The sequence below is a fragment of the Armigeres subalbatus genome, chromosome 3 (genome assembly GCF_024139115.2).
Source record: "Armigeres subalbatus isolate Guangzhou_Male chromosome 3, GZ_Asu_2, whole genome shotgun sequence".
Taxonomy (NCBI): Eukaryota; Metazoa; Arthropoda; class Insecta; order Diptera; family Culicidae; genus Armigeres; species Armigeres subalbatus.
Window position 1 is genome coordinate 384834433 of NC_085141.1, and position 21672 is coordinate 384856104.

At 39.7% G+C, this 21672-nt stretch overlaps 1 protein-coding gene and 1 long non-coding RNA gene across 3 annotated transcripts; both read left to right on the top strand.

Moving 5' to 3' along the window:
* Positions 1-1949: 1949 nt before the first annotated feature.
* LOC134223815 (uncharacterized) lies at positions 1950-3513 on the top strand. The gene is made up of 3 exons (XR_009982731.1): positions 1950-2426; positions 2489-2953; positions 3075-3513. It is a non-coding gene; the product is annotated as an uncharacterized LOC134223815 (long non-coding RNA).
* Positions 3514-6756: 3243 nt separating this feature from the next.
* Positions 6757-9025, top strand: LOC134223816 (uncharacterized). Of its 2 annotated transcripts, none has more exons than XM_062703024.1 (3): positions 6757-6905; positions 6959-8369; positions 8535-9025. In XM_062703024.1, exons 2-3 carry the CDS (start codon positions 6996-6998, stop codon positions 8775-8777), a joined length of 1617 nt encoding a protein of 538 aa, XP_062559008.1. In that variant the 5' UTR covers positions 6757-6905; positions 6959-6995; the 3' UTR covers positions 8778-9025. The 2 variants fall into 2 exon arrangements, with proteins under 2 accessions (XP_062559008.1, XP_062559007.1); XM_062703023.1 differs by having other exon boundaries at positions 6757-6901; positions 8535-9024.
* Positions 9026-21672: the final 12647 nt, after the last annotated feature.

Genomic DNA, 21672 nt, shown 5'->3' on the forward strand with positions numbered 1-21672 from the left:
ACATTTGCCGACATGAATAATCAATCTTTGCCAACCATTTCTTTAGGTTTCTTCAAAATTCTTCATATCCAATTTTAAAAGTTTTCTTATGAACCATCGATAGCGATAGATGTCGTTTCATAAAGAATTTTAAATTACTCAAACATTGCAAAAGATCTTTTCCAAAATATCGATACCGTTAAAACGGTTAAAACGATATAATTTTTCACCGTTATACTTTATCGATATGTCAGAATTTTTGATAAGAACTTTAATTTTAGGTTCTTCAGAGGAACATCGAGAGTTTTCTTTGATGCAAATTTTTATTTTTTATTTGCTTAATCGATAATCGAACCTGGAGGAAAGAATACTGCAGAACCTTTGCTTAGAGATCTTAATCATTAGACCACAATGTAGTTTTGATTGGTAATTGGTAAACATTCTATCCCATATAATTTTTATTCAAATATAATCAATATGTAGGGGAATTATTTTCCTTATCCCAAAACATCAATTACCGGCAATGTCCTTGTGAAATGGTTCTTCATGACGACAAGGCTATTCCTCCATAATCAAAAAGCTAATGTCGTTTCATTCAATAAATTTTTATCTCAAAAATATAAACTTCCGGAGATAAACAAACGCCAAAATACTGATGATTCGATGAACAAAAAGGGATAAAGGTGTAGTGGTGATCATTTATGAAATTATTTGCCAAAATATATCATTGCGTTGATATCGTACTTTATTAGAAATCAGATAACGTTTGCACATGTCGTTATTTCGAAGTGGAAATTTATATCATTATTAGGAATAAATTAGTGTGAAGAAATATCGACAAAAAAAATTTAATTTTATATAAATGACTTTGAATGTTTTGGTTGTTGAGTTGGTCGATATAGATGCTGTCTCTTGTCAGTATTTGTTCGTATTTTATTTATACTGAATTTAATCCGCCGCATTTTGTGATTCCCTCCATAGGGAAGCGAAAAACGACTATGTTCCGGACACTTCTTAATTCGATACTCCGGGAGAGAGAGTTTCACGAGACACTTCATATTTCAAATTCCCGCACTCGGAACGTGATATGAAACTCGAGAAAGTCACGCACCGGCTTCAATGAAATCAACGAAAACATCGATGACACGCAAAACAAAAATTGGTCAGTCCGTGTGACACTTGCTTTGGTATATTTTGCACGTCGATAATTTTCTTGCGTCATGACGTTTAGTTTTATTGTTATTTCGTATGTAGTATCTGGATCTCCCTCCCAGGTCGAGATAGATGCTGTCTCTTGTCAGTATTTGTTCGTATTTTATTTATACTGAATTGAATCCGCCGCATTTTATGATTCCCTCCATAGGGAAGCGAAAAACGACTATGATCCGGACACTTCTTAATTCGATACTCCGGGAGAGAGAGTTTCACGAGACACTTCATATTTCAAATTCCCGCACTCGGAACGTAATATGAAAATCGAGAAAGTCACGCACCGGCTTCAATGAAATCAACGAAAACATCGATGACACGCAAAACTAAAATTGGTCAGTCCGTGTGACGCTTGCTTTGGTATATTTTGCTCGTCGATAATTTTCTTGCGTCATGACGTTTAATTTTATTGTTATTACGTATGTAGTATATGGATCTCCCTCCCAGCTTTTGACCAGGGGGGGGAGTAAGCCTGTCATCCACGAACAAATCAAGCCTACCTAAGATGTATTATCCGGGCCTCGCCGCTTGGGAAAGGCGGGCCAACCTGGGCCACCCCGCTTGGCAAGTGTAACATTTTTCGAACTGGAATCTTGGCGGAAAAAACATTTTGATTTCCATAAGTTTTGCCTTATGAAACCATATAAATTCATTAATTTTCATTTCATAAGGTACCGACGAAAACCATAAGTCTGCCTTATGAAATTCATTGACATTTCTTGTGAAAATCAATCATAAGGTAGTCTTATGAATGGGGGATGTTCATTTCAACGTTCATCCTGGGGAAAAAATTAAAAACAGTTGTCAAACAAAAATGGATTGCTTTTGCCAACTTTTTTAGAAACTTTAAGGAAGTCTGCCAATTATTTGCAACCGCTAGATAATAAGTAAGTATAGGTTCAAGTATAAGACTTTGGAATAAATACGGAATATAATATAAATTTATTTGAAGATTTTATTGCAGAACAATTTGTATACACTGTTTGGGATCAATCACCGGAAACTTCTTAAGCGGAAAATCATCCTGGTTAGATTCGAATATTTCTATAGACATGTACAAATATACATCCGTTTCCAAGTGGGCTATTAAATCCGTGATTGGAGCAGCATTCTCTTTAAAAATGTCGTGGCGGCTCTCTTCAAGCCAATCGAACCATACGTTGGAATTTGTAATGACCACTGAAGTCCTACAGAGACATAACCTCAAAACTGCAAACAGCCACTGGCATCAGGCAACGGTATGTTGATCGATCAAATCCCTCCGTTCATTCAATCATTTATTTAGTCTACATCTAAACAGATCCTGACGTCGATAATGTCGGAGAAGTGCCCTCCATCAATCAGAACGTGGTCGATTTGTGATTCTGTCTGCAGTGGTGATCTCCAGGCGTACCATTACGGGAGGCTGTATTGGAAGTAGGTGCTGCAATTGGCCATATTCTTGGAGGCGGCGATGATAAGCCGCCCTTAACAAGGAGAACAGACGCTGTTCTGAGCCGATCCTGACATGGAGAACAGACGCTCAGTAAGATTTGCACCTCCGGAGAGAAGCAAACCCCCCCTTCCCTGTCAGCATACGACCAAAGTTCCCACCGGGGTTGGTTACCCGATCTTCCCTAAGGTTGCTCGTATCCCGGCCAGCACCACACCACCGGCCAGCATTCCTTCAGGTACGCGAAGTACCAATGGTACGCTTTACCCAGCATTTGCCGTGCCTCCGTTATTATCATCGGATTGAGGCATTGGGACTGTTTACGTTGTTTACGTAAGTATTATGCAATAAAAATGATTATAAAGCGCTGCAATTAGAATGTGATATGCGCGGAATCCTCAAACTGAATCCATGTTTACAGACATTTTAATTTTGAATATTTTTCTTTCTACAGATACTTTCGTTGTCTACGAATGGATTCCTGGCCACTAATTCCTACAGGACCCTCCTCGTCGTTTCGTGATGACCATCAATAGAGAAGCAATGTCGCTAGAATCAAATATCGACAATCAAGAAAAAATGGGTCACGATTGATATTGATTATTCGATCAAAACGGACGAGCAGTAACACAGCCATTACCATCAATTGATTTTAATCTGATTTTTTTTTGTTTCATACTTAATTTCAATTTATTTCTTCATTTTCTTATTTGTACCTTTTGATAATTTAATGAATGTTTAACATAGATCGTAGTTCAACTAAATAGATCTGAATCTTAAATAAATTATATGGTACGTACATCCGAAAATTATTCTTATGTTTCCATGTGTTTAACAACAATATTTTCTTGCTGTGATCATAAGAATTCCATTACACAGACTTATGAAATTTCATAAGGTGGCTCTATGGATTTCTATGGCGATCTTATGAAAAACAATTGTATTCATTTAGTTCAAATTCATCCAAAGTTCATCCCATTTCATAAAGCTACCTTATGATTTTCATTCCTTTTCCTTGTGGCTAAATTTCATAAGGCAAGTTAATGAACTTCGGAAGGTTTTTTACGGCAGTGTAGGATATTGGTTAACCTACACTACTGCTGACTAACGAAAAAATTGTGGGATTGTTTATTTACATTTGCTTCATACTACATGCAGAGGAGGCGCGATGCACCCAGGGGGGGAGTAAGCCTGTCATCCACGAACAAAACAAGCCTACCTAAGATGTATTATCCGGGCCTCGCCGCTTGGGAAAGGCGGGCCACCCTGGGCCACCCCGCTTGGCAAGTGTAACATTTTTCGAACTGGAATAGTAGGATATTGGTTAACCTACACTACTGCTGACTAACGAAAAAATGGTTGGATTGTTTATTTACATTTGCTTTATACTACATGCAGAGGAGGCGTGATGCACCGCATATTACCCCCCTGCTTTTGACCCAGTTCGATTTTTTTTATTTTCTCGAAATACCGATTCAATTCAAGCTATACCGATTCAAAATATAATCTGGCCACCCTGCCCGATAGCGCCCCTGCATGCCAAACGAATAAACGATCAACTGTGGTATGTTTGACGAGCTGTCGCTGTCATGCTCAATGACTTAGATACTAAGGTGGAGAAATCCATATTTTGTAGGCGTCCTTTCGTGTAGCGAAAAAGCTTTCACTACTACATTCGAACGAGCTCCCATGCGTCCTATGCACATATGCGTCTTATATAAGAAGTCGTGCAATCGTACAAATCTTGCAAATATGCTTCTCATAATAAGCCGTGCAAATGTACGTCACGATCTTCTGTTTACATTTTTAATCATCATCCACTAATGCATTTGCATTTGGTCTTCGCCTTCACCTTAGTATCTTCTCATTGGGTCATGCTCAATGAAAATAAATACTAAGGTATGGAAATCCATCTATTGTGTGCGTGCCTTTCGTGTATGGCGAAAAAGCTTTCACTACTACATTCGAACGAGCTCCCATAAGAACCCGTGCAAATATGTACGTCACCATTTGCTGTTTACATTTTACATCATCCACTAATACACTTGCATTTGGTCTTCTTCCTCACCTTCTATCTATTCGCATTGACCTGCACCTGAGCACCTGAGAGGAGACCTCTGAAAGCAGGGTGGCCAGACCTACCGATTTCTCGGTAGTCCTACCGACTTTTGACTAACCTACCGTTTCACAGATGAAAGAACGAAAACTACAGATTTTTCAAAATTCCTACAGAGAACTACCGATTTTCAACCCGCTAATCAAAAGCACGGTCAACATCTTTCTCATCAACGATTTAAATGATTTTAATTAATTCACAGGCAATTTAATATCAGAATACTTGAATATCCAGTGTGCCGCATATACCTCAATTTTGTCTTGTCTGTTATGATAACATTTTGCATCAAATCCAATTTCGTGTCACTTTCAATATTACTGCACTTTGATAAAGAAGATTTGATGATTATCCGCATCTATTACTCCAAAATATCTTTAGCAGGTTTGCTTAATAATTAACAGTAATGTCACGAGCATTTTTATACGAAACTTTCCACTAACTTTTACGAAATTTTTTGAAACTAAAGAAGTTTTGCCTGCTTTTTTTTGCAATTTAGGTTTTCTCCAAATCTCAATCTAGTGAAATCAAAGAGTGAAATCAGTAGTGATTCAGTTTCATTCTAAATTTTCGACCACTATTCTAGTTTGAATCCGGAGCAAAATAGAATAAGCTCTCTGGTTTTCCCAGCAGTGTTCCATCCATGTTTTTCAAATTATCAATTAAATGAAATCATTATGTTGCTGCCAAGAAATGCCGTAATTGCAAAGTAGATTGATCCGTAGATAAAATGACACTATAGAAAATATAGAAATATAGAAAAATATTTGAATCTCGTGATGCAATCGTATGGTTCAAATCTGCAGAAAATAGAACGTAGCGTTATACCAGTTTTATTTTTTTAACATATGACTGGTATAAAAATTGAATCTAGAACAGCTACTGGGAAAACGAATGTTTCAGATTCATATTCAAACTGACAGCCCCGAACGATTTGAATCACTGCTGATTTTACTCTAATTGTTTTCCGAGTTTATTTAAAAAAATATGGAGATTTCGTAGCGTAGAAACAAGTGTGGTATTTCTCAACCAAATCCAAATGTGATGATATAACTATTCTTGTATTAAGGAGAAGAGATTTCTCTGATTATTCTACGGTGGTTCCAAATTGCATCCTTTCATGAGCAACGAATTTCGTAAAATATTCATTTTTGCTAGTATGCAGGATTATTAATAGAATAGCTGATGGCTTTTCATCATCAAAAAGGCATATTCTAGTCTGCATATTTAGAATCACATTTGATAGGGGTCTCCTTTCGTCGATAACATACAATGTTACAAGACTAATCTGAATTTGGATGATAACTAAATCAGCAGTCATTCAGATTGTTCTGCGATATTGATTTTGAATCTGAGAAACATGCATTTTCAGTCATTTTAGATTCATCTTATATCAGTTGAGATTCAAATCTTTGAAGCTATCATACCGCGTAGTTCTATTTTCTGCGGATTCGAACCTCAAATAAATCGGAAGATTTATTTGGTTGCAAATGCCGGTGCTAAGAAAACACATATGTAAAAGGGATTGGTCTGATTGTCGACCATTTGTAATTGTTCTGCGATAATTCTCGCGAAAAGTGAGTGAGAGGTAAAAGTGAGAAAACGAAAAAGGATTTTTATCTAACAGGCAAGATTTTAGTTTACCTTCCCAGGCTAATTCTGGAGAAAAGATTGATGGGTTTAAGATGATCCTCAACATAAACAACGAAAAAAAGATTCTCGCTTGGACCGAAAAACGCTTGCTTTGGTCTCATTTAAACGAAAAGTCGAAACCCTGACTGATTTTACATCTGATAGTAAACGTACATATAAACAATAAGCTATGGCTCCAATAATGAGCTGTTCAGTATTGTGAGATATTTTGAAATAGGTTATATGAAATTATTCAACATGAGGCTAAATGCGCCTCAAATATACATTTTCTTATGATTTGGTACTTTTTCCGGCCTACCGATAACTACCGAGTTTTCTACAGTCAAGCTACCGATTTATCAAAATATAGTCTGGCCACCCTGTCTGAAAGTCAGCCGAGTCAGCCCGTTTATTGTTTTGGTCTAGTTTGAACATTTTCCTTCGACTGATTTTCTTAAATTTATTATTTATTCAAGTTAGTTACTAATCTAAGTATTTATTAAAATCACTCTTATGTGTTGATCAGTGTGTGACGAGTAAGTAAGTGAAAATAGAGGAAACAATATGCTCAATATAACAACCTCGTTTTCTAGGTGCAAAAGTTTGAAACTCAATTTGAAAGACATCGTTATGGAGCCTAACCGCCGCTTTCAGAAAACTCGCATCCTCAGCAAGGTGCTACGGTTGCTGAAACAGTGCAAGGTGCCTCATTTCCATCCCGTAGAGGTTGACTCCGGTGAGATACAACAGATGCAATGGGACTTGTCCGAACAGCTGGAACGCCTGCTTCCTCGAATGCTAAGCTGCATTGAAAGACATCACCGTACAATTTTCGAGGAAAATTGGGGTCATCTAACCCGGGAAGTTCGCAAATATTTCGTGCTTATATTCTTCGAACATATCGGTACTTCTCACTCGTACGAACGGGCAGAGTATCAGCCGTACGAGGATGGATATTCAGATGGCGAAGATCGGCTGTATAAATTCCAGCCTGAAGTGATTCGGATCCTGACTTTTGAATCGAATGCAAATATTCAGGATTGGTTGTTCCATTATTATGGAACTGAACTGGCCCTGACAGGATGGAAATGCCGACCCGGGGAAACCTACGGTTTTATTCGTTTGTGTCATTTTTTGCTGGACAACAAAATACTGACAATGATGCCTCTCGGATCGCGAGTGCTAGCCTTTGGCGAAAATTTTGCGAAAGAGTTAATTGGCTATAGGCCAATTTTTGAATACCAGGAACTGGGGCTAACGTTGTTGGAAAGAATCATGGCAATCACTCATAACGCTGGAAGATTCACCAATAATGCAGAAGATATCTTGGTATTAGTTCTGCGGTACATCATGAAAAAAGAAGCTTTCAATGCTGCAGAATTATGGAATATTGTGTATTACGCTGCCAGATCATTAACCGAAAGGAATCAATCATTGGACGACGAAATCATGCGGACTCTTGTTTCATTCATAGTAGAAGAAACGGAGTTCAAAAGCGTTCACATAACGGCTCTCATACGCATGCTTACGTTGGATGTGCCGGAAGTGATTGTTATCGAAACTCACTTCCAAGGCTCTTTTCTGATATCTGGAAAAGAACGCTCCTGGGATGAGTTTGACAAATATGTTGTTGATCGACTGAACCGCGAAATCGACCCAAAACACCTGAGAATCTCAGTCCGCTGGCGACTACAGGTAGGGCAGCTTTTACCCATTCTTCTGGCACGCGTCATCGAATGCAACGAACAATGGAGACTAACGTACTGTTTGAAGACTCTGAATCTACTGCTGCGGGTGGCGCTTTTCCCCATTGGGCGGCTCGGGTGGCAAGTGCGGGCCCGTCTGAGAATGAACTGCCACTTGTTGGCACAAATTTTTGCTTCCGTAGAAAAGTTTTGCAATACCTTGGATCAGCGCTCTTCGATGGATGCCCAAGCCTTGCTAGATGTATTGCGTTGGGAGGGTGTATTGCAATATTTCCAGTCCCAAATGGCAACACACAAGGTAGGTATCGTTCATGTCGGCATTTTAAATACTAATAGCTAAGTGTGTTTTCGTCAAGTAGCTGTATTGTACTTTTTACAATGGTGCAAGTACCCGACTACCAAAGTGCATAGACGATCTGCGCCAAATTTACTAAACCCATACTTTTTGTTATCATTTTTACAGGAGCTCCGGAAAATATTTACGACGATCAATTTCGCAACTATAGAGATCCAAGCTATATTTTTGGATAAATTTTCAAAAATACATAATCCGAGAATTTGCCTTCGATACACAGATTTGATGGAGGATATGCAATTGCGAATACAAGGAATTTTGATGCTGCTGGAGCGTCTACCAAATGTTCTGCAACGATATGCTGAGAAGCTACAGACGGCAGTCAAATCTCAAATACCTACAGATACCTGAGTCTTGAACATTGGAGAGTAGTTTGCAAATATTCTACTTAGATCTAGTATCGGTAAGAGAAAAATTTTCATTCTCGCGGTTAACAGTAGACCAAAATAGTTATGTTTTTGAATGTTTTCACAGTGATTATTAAATACAGAACACGAACAAAAAATATATACAGCTACTTTTTTGAATACGACTTCAACGGAAATTATTCTCGAGTATGTGTTCAAAAATCGTAAGCAGCGATGCTGTAAAATGTCTTGGAAAAAAATCGAAATCGATTTTTTTTGCTGTGCGCGAGGCTGTTTGGCTCAGGCGTGCGAAAATTTCGAAAACTCAAACATCCATCTATTAGTTGCATTCACTGAATGAATTTTATTTGCCTAACTGTTAAAAATTGTTAAAATTAAAGAGCAGAAGTTTTGAAATATTATTGGACTCTGTCAACATTTTAAATAATATATCTTAATATTTCCAAAATACTCAAATACCCTTTGGAATGTAGAGATATCTCGGAAAAATTCTAAACTAAAACCATTTATTTATTAGCAGACTAAGGCCGGAGTGGCCTGTGCAATACATAAAAGTCTTCTCCATTCAGCTCGGTCCATGGCTGCACTTCGCCAACCACGTAGTCTGCGGAGGGTCCGCAAATCGTCCTCCACCTTATCGATCCACCTTGCCCGCTGTGCACCTCTTGGTCCGGTCGGATCGTTGTCGAGAACCATTTTCACCGAATTACTGTCCGACATTCTGGCTACGTGCCCGTCCCACCGCAGTCTTCCGATTTTCGCGGTGTGAACGATGGATGGTTCTTCCAACAGCTGATGCAACTCGTGGTTCATTAGCCTCCTCCACGTACCGTCCACCATCTGCACCCCACCATGGTATGGTATGCAGAACTTTCCTTTCGAAAACTCCCAGTGCGCGTTGTTCCTCCGCGAGCATCGTCCAGGTCTCGTGTCCGTAGAGAACTACCGATCTAATAAGCGTTTTGTAGATAGTCAATTTAGTATGCCGGCGAACTCTATTCAATCGAAGCGTTTTGCGGAGTCCAAAGAACGTACGATTTCCTGCCACTATGCGTCTCCGAATTTCTCTGCTGGTATCCTTATCGGAGATCACCAGTGAGCCCAAGTACACTAATTCTTCATCCACCTCGATTTCGTCACCACCGACAGAAACTCGTGGTACGTACTCTTCCTATCATGTACTTCGTCTTCGACGTGTGAAGACTAGTCTAATCCGTTTAGCTTCGCTTTTCAGTCTGATGTAGGCTTCATCCATCCTCTCAAAGTTACGTGCCATGATATCAATGTCGTCGGCGAAATCAAATAACTGGACGGACTTCTTGAAAATCATACCACTCGTGTCAATCCCTGCCCTTCGTATTACTCCCTCCAGAGCGATGTTGAATAGCAGACACGAGATACCATCACCTTGCCGTAACCCTCTGCGCGTTTCGAAGGGACTCGAGAATGCCCGTGAAACTCGAACTACGCACATCATCCGATCCATCGTCGCCTTGATCAACCGTATCAGTTTATCCGGAAATCCGTTTTCGTGCATTAGCTGCCATAGCAGGTCCCGGTCGATTGTATCATATGCGGCTTTGAAGTCGATAAATAAATGATGTGTGGCCAAGTTGTATTCGCGGCATTTCTACAATACCTGACGTATGGTGTACACCTGATCTGTGGTAGAGCGTTCACCCATATATCCCGCCTGGCACTGCCCCACGAACTCTCTTGCAATTGGTGTTAGCCGGCGGCATAAAATGAGGGAGAGTACTTTGTAGGCGGCGTTCAGCAATATGATTGCGTGGTAGTTGCTACAATCCAGCTTATCGCCCTTTTTGTAGATGGGACACACGACACCTTCCATCCACTCTTGCGGCAGAACCTCATCCTCCCAAACCTTGGTAATTACCCAGTGCAGCGCTCTAGCCAGTGCCTCACCACCGTGTTTGAACAGCTCTCCTGGTAGTTGGTCAACTCCAGGGGTTTATTGTTTTTCAACCGGCCGATCTCCGACTGGATTTTCTGGAGATTCGGAGCCGGAAGTCGTATGTCCTGCGCACGCGCACAGTTGTCTGCCACATCGCCATTCAGGTGCTCTTCGTAGTGCTGCCGCCACCTTTGGATCACCTCACGCTCGTTCGTACACATATCACATATTACACATATCAGGCTGTGGCACGTGGCCCTTACGTGAACGGTTCAACTTCTTCAACTTTCGTGCGTTATTAGCGCGGTACACTTGCTCCGTCTCTTCACGGTCTCGATCTTCGAGTTTTGTCTGTTCCGCGCCCGTTTGTATCGTGCCTCGTTCGCCCTCGTGCGGTGTTGCAGCAATCTCGCCCATGCTGCATTCTTCTTCTCAACTAATTGCTCACATTCGGCGTCATACCAGTCGTTTCTCTGATCCGGGGACACCGTGCCTAGTGCAGCGGTTGCGGTGCTTCCAATGGCGTATCGAATATCTCTCCAGCCATCTTCAAGAGACGCTGCGCCTAGTTGCTCTTCCGTTGGGAGTGCCACTTTCAGCTGCTGCGCGTAGTCTTGGGCTAGACGCGTGTTGCACACCGTCGTCCATCGTATGTCTGCTCCAGCTGTGCATAGAACGCTTCTTTCTCTTCGTCGGGTCTCCCTTCGAGTGGGCAGTGCACGTTGATGATGCTATAGTTCAAGAAACGGCCTTTTGTCCTCAGCTTGCACATCCTTGCGTTAATTGGCTGCCACCCAATCAAGCGTTGGCGCATCCCCAGCTCTATGAAGCCGGTTCCCAGCTCGTTGGTGGTGCCACAGCTTTGGCAGAAGGTAGCCGCTCTTGGAGGAATGTCCAAAGAAATTGTAAGAGAAATTTAAGAATGTCGGAAATTCCTTCAAGAGTTCCTTTAATAATCTGTTTGGAATTCGTTCGGAAATCTCTAAAGAAATTCCCCAAATTTTGTTCTAGAAATATGGAAAGAATTCTTAGAGGAAATTTCGGAGGAATTACTGGATAAATTCCCGAGGGAATGGAATTGCGATGGTATCCGAAGGAATTCCTGAAATTGTTTTCGAAAAAGTTCCTTTAGGAATATCTGGAATTATTCTTGAAATTTTCTATTAAAATCGTTGAGGTATTTTCTAAAGAATTATTTAAGATATATACGAAAAAATTCTAGAAGTTAATTCTCAAGGTAACATCCAAAGAAATCTGAACCGTAGTAAACCCCTGTTTTGACTCTGGAACAGCTTGCTAGAAAACCCCCTTAAATGTAACGATTACAATCTATTCATTATCACAAAAGATATTTTATGTTCCGGACAAAGGGAACCGAAGCGACAATCTTTATGTAGTAACTAAAATATATTTTATTATCACACTTCGGATATTCTCAGGTATCAAGAGTTTAGAATATTTTGGAAAAACATTTCAAAAAATTCCTAGAGACATGGGCGTAGCCAGGATTTCGAGAAGGGGGGGCCAACTTTTTTGGTCTTCTAAATCGTAGTTTTATAGTAGTTTTATAAAAACACATGAATATTAACACATGAAACCAAATCGAAACAATAATGATTAAAACAATAATGGATTTAAAAATGCGTGATTTATTGCTCTTCAGATATTTTCAAATAAAGTGAGAAAAATATTAACGGAGTTAGGGATTCTTTAGGAATGCCTCCAGCAACTTCTTCGGCAGTGTCTTCAGGAATTCCACCATAAATTTTGTCGGGAATTGATCCGAAAATTCCACCATTATTTACTCCAAGAAAATCTTCACGAGCTTCTTTATAAGTTCTGCAGAATTCCATGCAATAATTCAAATAATTTCGTGCTGTTTCGCATAAATTTTAAGAATAAGAATATTCCGTGGAAATTCCGCAGAACTGCCAGTAAACATTCCTGAGAATTTCACGAAAAATCTTCGAATTTCTTGTGTAAATTCCATAAAATTTTCCGTGAATTGTTTCGAATAATTTCTTTTGAAAATTTCAAAGAATTTCTCCAGGAATTCCACCGGAAATTTATACAGAAATTATACCGAAAATGAAATCAACAATGGAATTTTCGGGGGAATTCCTAGATTAATTCAAGATTTTCACTGGGAGATCCTCCAGGAGTTTCTCCGAAAATTCCTCCTGGAATTCTTCCAGGAGTTCCACCGGCATTTCCACCAAGAATTTCTCTAGGATTTCCTTCGAGAATTATTCCGGTAGTTCTATCGGCAATTCCTTTGAAAATTGAAGGAATTTATATAGATTTTCCGAGAATTTCTCTGCGAGCTCCTCAGGGAATTCTCCGGGAGGTCCTCTGATGATGATGATGGTCCAGCTACAAACCCCAACAAAGGTTTCAGCTAGACGAGATTTGTCTATAAGTTGAATTTTCTTGTTTCCGAGAATGCTTCTGGTAGTTTCCCCGGGGTTCCTTTGAAAATTCTCCCGGGAGTTTCTTCAGAAATTCTTCCAGAAAATTCCTTCGAGAGTTCCTCCGGCAATTCCACCAGCAATTCCTCCGGGAGTTCCACCAGAAGCTATTCTTCTATTCTATGGCTTTTTTCAGGAAATCATTTAGGCTTCAGAAATTAAGCTGGAAATTCCTCCCGAAGTTCTTCCGATAGTTTCTCTGGGAGCTCATCCGGGAGATCCTCTAGGAATTCTTCTAGGAGTTCCTCCTGAAATTCCTCCGGGAGTTCTTACGGGAGATCTTACGGGAGCTCCTCCGGCAGTTCCTTCGGGAATTCCTCCAGGAGATCCACCAGCAGTTTCTACGAGAATCCCTCCGGGAGTTTCACCGGCAGTTTCACCGGGTGTTTCTCTGAAAAGGAACTCCCGGAGGAACTCCCAGAGTAATTTCCGGAGGAACTCCCGGGGAATTTTCTATGAGAATTTCCGATGAAATTATCAGAGGAAATCTCGGAGGAACTGCCAGTGGAACTTCTGGAGGAATTTATTGAAGAACTACAGGAAGAATTTCCGGAGGAAATCCTAGAGGAACTCTCGTAAGAATTCTAGGATGAACTCCCAAAGGAACTTCCGTAAGAATTCCAGGAGGAACTCCTGGAAGAATTCTTAAAAGAACCTACCGGAGGAATTTCCGTAAGAACTCCCAGAGAAATTCTCCGAGGAACTTCTGGAGGAATTTGTAGATAAATGCCTAAAGAAATGCTAAATGAATTCCTGGAAGAAAGCCTGATTGAATTCCCGAAGGAACTACTGGTAGAACTTTGAGGAACATCCGGTGGAATACCCTAGAGGAAGAGAAAAAATATTTCTGAAGGAGCTTCCGAAATCCCATTTCCCGTGAAATTCCTGCCAAATATCGTCCAGGAATTCTTTGTAAAGTTCCTGGAGGTATTACCGGAGAATTTCTTGTAAAAACTCCTGGAAGACCTCCCGGAAGAACTCCCACAAGCACTCCCGGAGGAATTCCAACATGGAAGTCCTGAAATAATTCTTAGAGAATTTCTTAAAGAAATTTCCGAAAAAATATCTGAAGGAATTCCCAGAAAAATACCAGTAAGAATTAATGCAGAAATTCCCAGATGAAATCCTGAAAGTATTCCCAGATGAATTGCTGAAGAAAATCCCTGCGGATTGTTCCGAAGAAATTTCTGGAAGAACTCTTGGCAGATATCCGAGTAAATTCCGAGTGAAGTCCGGAAAGAATTCTAGTACACTTCCGCGGAAAATCTCCCGGAGAAATTCCTGAAGGAATTCCTGGAGAAGTAGAGTAGAGTGGGGCAAGAGTACGCACTTAGTTTTTAATCGATCATGTGGCCCTTATGAAGCAAGCTTCTGCATTTCAAATCAATGTCGACGATTCGTATACTCTTCCTCTATGTTACCCAGTGGAAAAAATATTGAAATTATTGTGATTCGTTTTAGTAGAACCCTTATTGCAAGACAAGTGAAAAACGCACTCTTACCCCACCGGTGGGGTAAGAGTGCGCATCGGGTGGGGTAAGAGTACGCATTTAGCCAATCATGTGCTTTAAGTATATATTAACACAAATAAGAGTTAATAACATTTAATTGATGTTTAATGAACATATACAGGGTGTCTACTACCTGGAAAAACCTGGAAAATACCTGGAATTATCAGGGAATTCCTGACATAATCAGGGAAATTTGAATACCCGGTGATGAGTGATGATGAGTGAGTCATGAGTGAGAGATAAAAAGATTTTGAAAATATTTGAATAAATATACCAATCAAATCTATTGAAAATGTAGTTGTTGCGCGCACCCATTATGCGTCGCTGCACCTACACTGTAAGTGCGTACGTTCAACCTACGAGCAATAGACTTGCGCTAGAGGCGAGAAATGTCAACGATAGACGTCAAAAAGGATGATCGATCGGGGGAGAGGAAAAGCGAAAACTAAAATTATACAATACTATTTGCAAAGCTAAACGTGTGCTCTCAAAGTTATCGCCAAATTGTATGTTTGATATCTTATTATAACTATCTAAAACTACCGTGAATTCGAGATTCATACAAGTTAAAAACGTATGTATGTAAGGAACTCATTTGATAGACTTTGTTAATAAATATATATATACATATATATATATATATATATATATATATATATATATATATATATATATATACTGCCGTGAATCGAATATTTGTTCTATATGAATAGGAAACCCAGCAAAGATGGGACAGATATGCGATTCACGGCAGTATATATATATATATATATATATAAATAACTAGATTTAGATTCTACTCTGCGGGTCGAAGTTGAATAGATGGACTCTACATACTGAGTCGATATTTGGATAAATACTGAGGTAAAGGAGGTTATGCTATTATATGCTCTTAATTGTCTCTAACTAAAGCGATGTAACCTAATTAATTTACCATCAATCTAAACAGTTGTGAAATTGATCATTGTAAGGCTCATCTACGAGTCCGGGTAACGGGAAAGTACGGAAAGCCCGACTGAACTCACGAAACGTAGGTCAATCAAGCAATTAGCATCGAACTACATAATCTTACCTATGTTTAAATTTCTAGGAAATTTTTAACCGTTCCACTGCAATAAACGTGTTATAAATACGGATAACGTTCACTGCTCTTTCGAAATAACAGTAGTGAACGTTATGGGATCGTTGCTCCGCAAAAAACGTTTTTCCATCTTCTAAGGAATTCCTGGAGAATTTCCGAAGCTATTCTTGGTGGAATCTAGGAATTTATTCGGGAAATCAATTAGGGATTGCTTTGTAAATTCTTTTGAGTATTCCCTCGGAAATTATTTAGGAATATATTAAAAAATACTAAATAAGTTAGGATTTTTCAAAGCAATTCCTGGAGGAACTTCCGAAAGAATTTTGGGATCAGTTTCCCAAGGATTTATTCAAAGAAATCACTAAAAAAGTGTTCATAAGAATGATTAGTAATTTTCTAAATTATTTCTGGAGGAATTTTCAAGATAAAAAGCGAAAAGAATTCCCGGACGAATTTCAAAACGAGTTTCCGGACGATTTTTCGTATGGTTTCTTTAAGAAATTCCCGAAATGGAACCTGAAGGGATTAAAAAAAAAGTGTTGAGTGATTTGTGAAGGATTTTTGCTAATTCTTGAAAGAATAGCCGAAGGATTCCCGAATGGAGTTTCTAAAGGTATTCTCGAAGTATTTCCAAAGAATTCTTAAAAGCAAAATATCCGGAAAAACTCCTCCAGGTGTTTTCTAAAGTTTTCATTAAGATACTTCTGAATGAGTTCTTAAAAAATCCCAAGGAATTTCAAAAAAATATCCGAAGTATTTTCCGAAGGTTTTTACAGTAAAGCAGTAATAGAACGTTAGTGGCGCTGTGACCATTGAAATTATTCTGCCAAAATATGCTTCAATAAGCTTAATAGCCTATTCAGGTTTCGATTAGATTATTTATCGTAATAAATATCGTTTTAAGCCCGCAGTCCACTGTTTGTCATAATGACAAATATTTGTCAAGTTGATTAGAAATCGACATGGATATCAGGCTGACTTGACAAATATTTGTTATTATGACAAACAGAGTACTGATAGCTTTAAAGCGGAGAAAGAAAATTGAATGCATGGTGATGGCATCAGGTTGTTGTTTATCATGATATTCATGATCATAAATGGCGTAATATGAATAGGCTATAACTTGGGCGTTTGACACTTATAGTACCGGTACCTTGGCTGCTAGGTCCAAGCAAACTAGATGCTGGTCACAAACTAGAACAAACTAGATGTTGGTCACGCGAACAGGTATAAAGACGTTAGGCAAGTAGAAGCATAAGTACTAGAACGCTAGTGGCGCTGTAGTCAATAAAAGTATTTTACCAAAATATGCTTTCACAAGCCTAACTTGTCGGTTTGTTATGTATAATGTTTTAATGCATGTACCAACATTGGTTTGACACTTGTAGTACCGGTACTTTGACTGCCAGATCAAAGTGACCTAGATGTTAGTCACGCGAACAGGAACGGCATTAGCAATCTAATACTTATGCATCTACTGTTAGGCATGAATACATTAGGCATGAAGGATGTTAAGCATAAAATGCCCCAAAAACAGCCTACGACATAAAGAAGGTATTATGCCTAACGTCATGGACCCAGCGATCTCATATTTTGTATCAACACATTTCTTGAAGGAGTTTTCGTTTTCTGGTTTTCCTGAAGAAATTCTCAAACATATTTCCGTAGTTTTCTAGTTTTCATAAGTTTCTTTAAAAAAAAGGTGAAATAAAATTCAAAGAGATTTTCCATAGAATTCTTAACCAAGTTTCCAAAGAAACTCCTAAAAACAATTTCAGAAGAATATCTGAAGAAATCTGCAAAGAATTTTATAAAGGTATTTCTGAGGAATTTTCACAAGACATTTTAGAACAATCGCCTAAAGGAATTTTTAAAAAATCGTAAAGAAATCGCCAAATGCATCTCTAAAGAAGTTTCCGAAACAATTCCTGTAGATGTTTTCTAAAGTTTGAGCAAAGAAATTTTCAAATTTAATCCTGGAGGAAGTTCTGAAGCAATTCTTAAAATCCGGATGATTTTTCGATGGAATCTATGAAGAAATTTTCAAAGGAATACTCGGAGAAATTTCCTATGTGATTCCTGAAGGAATTTTGATTGAATGGCTGAAAATTTCTGGGTGAACTTGCGAAGGAATTCCTGGAGGAGTTTCTTGAGTAATTTACAACATTGTTTTTGTGAAGCCACTTCTTTTTTGAATTGATTATTTTGCTGCTAAAATATATATGGCACGTTTGTTATTTTCCTGGAAATTAATGTAAAACACCTGGAAAAATCAGGGAATTTTGTTTTCACAGATGAGTAGACACCCTGATATATTAGGCAATGTTTAAAGATTACGTAACTCTTAAAGGGGGAGGGGGTCCCAGAAATGTGAACTTTCATACTAAATAAATACCATTGTTTACTTGTTATAGTTTAAAAACTACAGAGGTATAATATATCAGGTTTCGCGTGGCGTAAACAAAGGAACTTTCCTTAAAGAAAGTCCACCAATCACGTAACGTAAAATTTGGCCATTTCATCACCCCTCCCCCCTATCTCACACTTTTTGTATGAATCCTCTAAAAATTATATGGATCGTCATACATCTCGCAACCTCTCCCAGATAAGCATTGCGTAATTTATGGATGGTTCTTTTGATTAAATGAAACTATCATTTAGATGAAATTGTCTTTTCGTATTATGTTAAGGTGTACAACAAGTCCTAATACAATTTCACAAATTCGCCTCAGTGCTTTGTTCGCTAAGTCCTTTCTAACACCAAATTACTTCAACTTATCCTCAAAACTTGTAATAATTTTCGATTTCTATCCCTTTTGTCTTAGTTGTGGAACTATACACTTCGGAGGTAGTCTTATTTCGGCCAAAGATACGGATTTGACATCAGAACTTGAAGATTCACATGCGTACTCTTGCCCCACCCGTCCCTGCGTACTTTTACCCCACAGTCCCAAAATTTATTCAAGTAATGGTTTTGACTTCTTGGAAAACCAACCGGATTGGTGTTCGGCACCATAAAGTGCTCTATATAATAGGTTATCGAAATGGTATAATGTTCACCTGATTGAACGTATATATGGTAATGAAATACTAGTTGCGAAAACATAATTATTTTTAGCAAAGTGACCAAAAAATTATCTAACTCCATATCTCCCTTGTTGTTTATTCAAATCGTTTACAATTACACATGATAATAGTTGGCCAGAATACCTGTCAAACTGATGCAGTTCTGCTAGTTTATCTATTTTTATAATTTTAAAAAATCGAAAACGTACTCTTACCCCACGCGCACTCTTGCCCCACTCTACTCTACCTGAAGAAACTCCCGAAAAAATACCTGTAAGAATTTCTGGGGAAATACTTGGACGAATTCCAGGAGAAATTCATGAAGATATTTCTAGAGGATTTCTTGAAGGATATTCTGAAGTAATTGCGAAAAGAATTCCAGATTGGAATGCTAGATGATTTCGCTATTGAATGTTTGGAGGTATTCCCGGAAAATTTCCTGGAAGTAATCCCGGAGGAATTAAAGGAAGAGTTCCGAGAGGAATGCCCGGAAAAGTTCCTAGAAGAATTTCCGAAGGATTTTTTTTATAGATTTACAAGTGAAATTATGAAGCTAAATCGGAGGATTTCCGTCATAATTTTTTTTAAGAATCTTCTGATAGAATTTTGGGAAGAAATTCGGTATGTATTCTTGATGGAACTCTCGAATACATGCCTGAAGGAAATGCCGGATTCTTCCTGAAGAGAGAATAGCCGAAGAAATATCTAGAAGTAAATCTTGGAGAGAAGAAAAGATATCTTCAAGGAATTTCCTCGTGAATTTCCTAAAAAAAATTATTGGGAGTCTCTAGATAAGGAGGAATTACAATTACATGAGAAGGATTTTCGAACGATTTTCAGAGGAATTTGTGGATAACTTTCCGGAGGAATTCAGAAGTTCCCAGGGGAGCTTCTAGAAGGATTTCAAGGAGAATTTTTGAGCCCGAAATGTTTCGAGTTGTTTTGCCTTTCTCGTATACTAAGTATACGGTGAAGGCTATATGATCGCTCCAAAAACAAACTTTTTATAGAAGGCCCGGAGACCCATAGTGTTATATACCAATCGACTCAGTTCGACGAATTGAGGTGATGTCTGCGTGTGTGTGTGTGTGTGTGTGTGTGTGTGTGTGTGTGTGTGTGTGTGTGTGTGTGTGTGTGTGTGTGTGTGTGTGTGTGTGTGTGTGTGTGTGTGTGTGTGTGTGTGTGTGTGTGTGTGTGTGTGTGTGTGTGTGTGTGTGTGTGTGTGTGTGTGTGTGTGTGTGTGTGTGTGTGTGTGTGTGTGTGTGTGTGTGTGTGTGTGTGTGTGTGTGTGTGTGTGTGTGTGTTTTTTTTTTTATAGAGGGATGAAGGCAAATCTGCTTACAGACACCTGAAATTAACACTCAGGGAGTGGGGTTGGCGCGGAAAGCAGAAGGCCAGCCCGCCGAACCCACTAAACCCACCCAAGCAACAGAAGGTTACTTGAGTTACCCTCTCTTCTAATGCCCTGGTCCTCCGGGACTTACTGGATGTCAATACTTCGGAGAGGGGCTGTGCTCATGCACTTCACTTGTCCAGCCTCTAGCAAGCATTGCTAGTTCGCTGCATTCTCCTCATCATTACTGATGCAAGTATGACTGCGTATCTCCACTACGATACGTTTTGCATTTGGCGCTCGTACAATTGCTCTCACTTCTTAATTACGGCACGGTTACATCGATCATTGGGCGTACCGATTGAGTGCCGAGGTCGGTCCAGTGATTCCGGTTGAAGGATGGCTTCCGGTTCACTGGCGCCCTGACGACTCCGGAACCGGTCGTTTTCCCACGATCGGCTACTATTCATCTCCTTCGCTCACTATCCAGTGCTCTCTGGTCTTCACGCCATTTTCGCTGCAACGACAGCATGATCTGCGTTACTGCTCTGTTCACCATGTTCCACGTATTTTCATTTTCGCACATTTCCTGAACGATGTTGTCGGGATTTATGCTTCGAGTGCTGACCGTTGAGATCCAACTCCGTTCTGCCCTGAATCGTGAACAGTCGAATATCACGTGCTCCGGTGTTTCTTCACAGTTCGGACAGGCCGGACAAAGTGGAGACTCTGCGTGTCCGAATCTATGCAAATACTTCCTGAAGCATCCATGGCCTGACAGGAACTGCGTCAGAAAGAAGTTGACTTCTCCGTGTTTTCTGTCCTCCCACGACTGCAGGTTCGGAATGAGCCGATAGGTCCACCTTCCTTTCGAACTACTGTCCCAATCCTGCTGCCACTTTCGCATCGAATCGACTCTCGCAATCTTGCGTGCTCCCATCGTTCCACGTAGTCCATAGCAGGCACAATCTTCCTCCAATAAGATTTTGATGGGAGTCATGCCTACTATGACGCAGACCGCATCCATCGAAATGGTCCGGTACGCACTTGCCACCCGCATAGCCATTAACCTGTATGTGCTGTTGAGCCGTGTCAGGTTCCTTTTCGTGATTCCTCCTGCCGCCCAGACGGGAGCACCGTATCTGAGTACAGAAGTAGAAACGCTGGCTAGGAGTCTCCTCTTTCTGCTACTAATCGCAGAGCTATTCGCCATTACTCTGGTTAATGCTGTGGTGGCTTTTGCTGCCTTATCGCAAGCGTAATCGACGTGGCTGTTGTAGTTGAGCTGGTCATCGATCATCACCCCAGATGCTTCACTTCTCGCTTCGACTCGATGGTGACCTCCCCGACCGTGATTGTAGTCTGCTGAACTGCTTTCCGGTTGCTGATTATCATCACTTCGGTTTTATGGTGGGCTAATGCCAGCTTTTTCCGCACATCCAGTTCTCCACTATTCCTATGGCCTCCATAGCACGTACTTCCACCTCATCTACTGTTTCTCCGA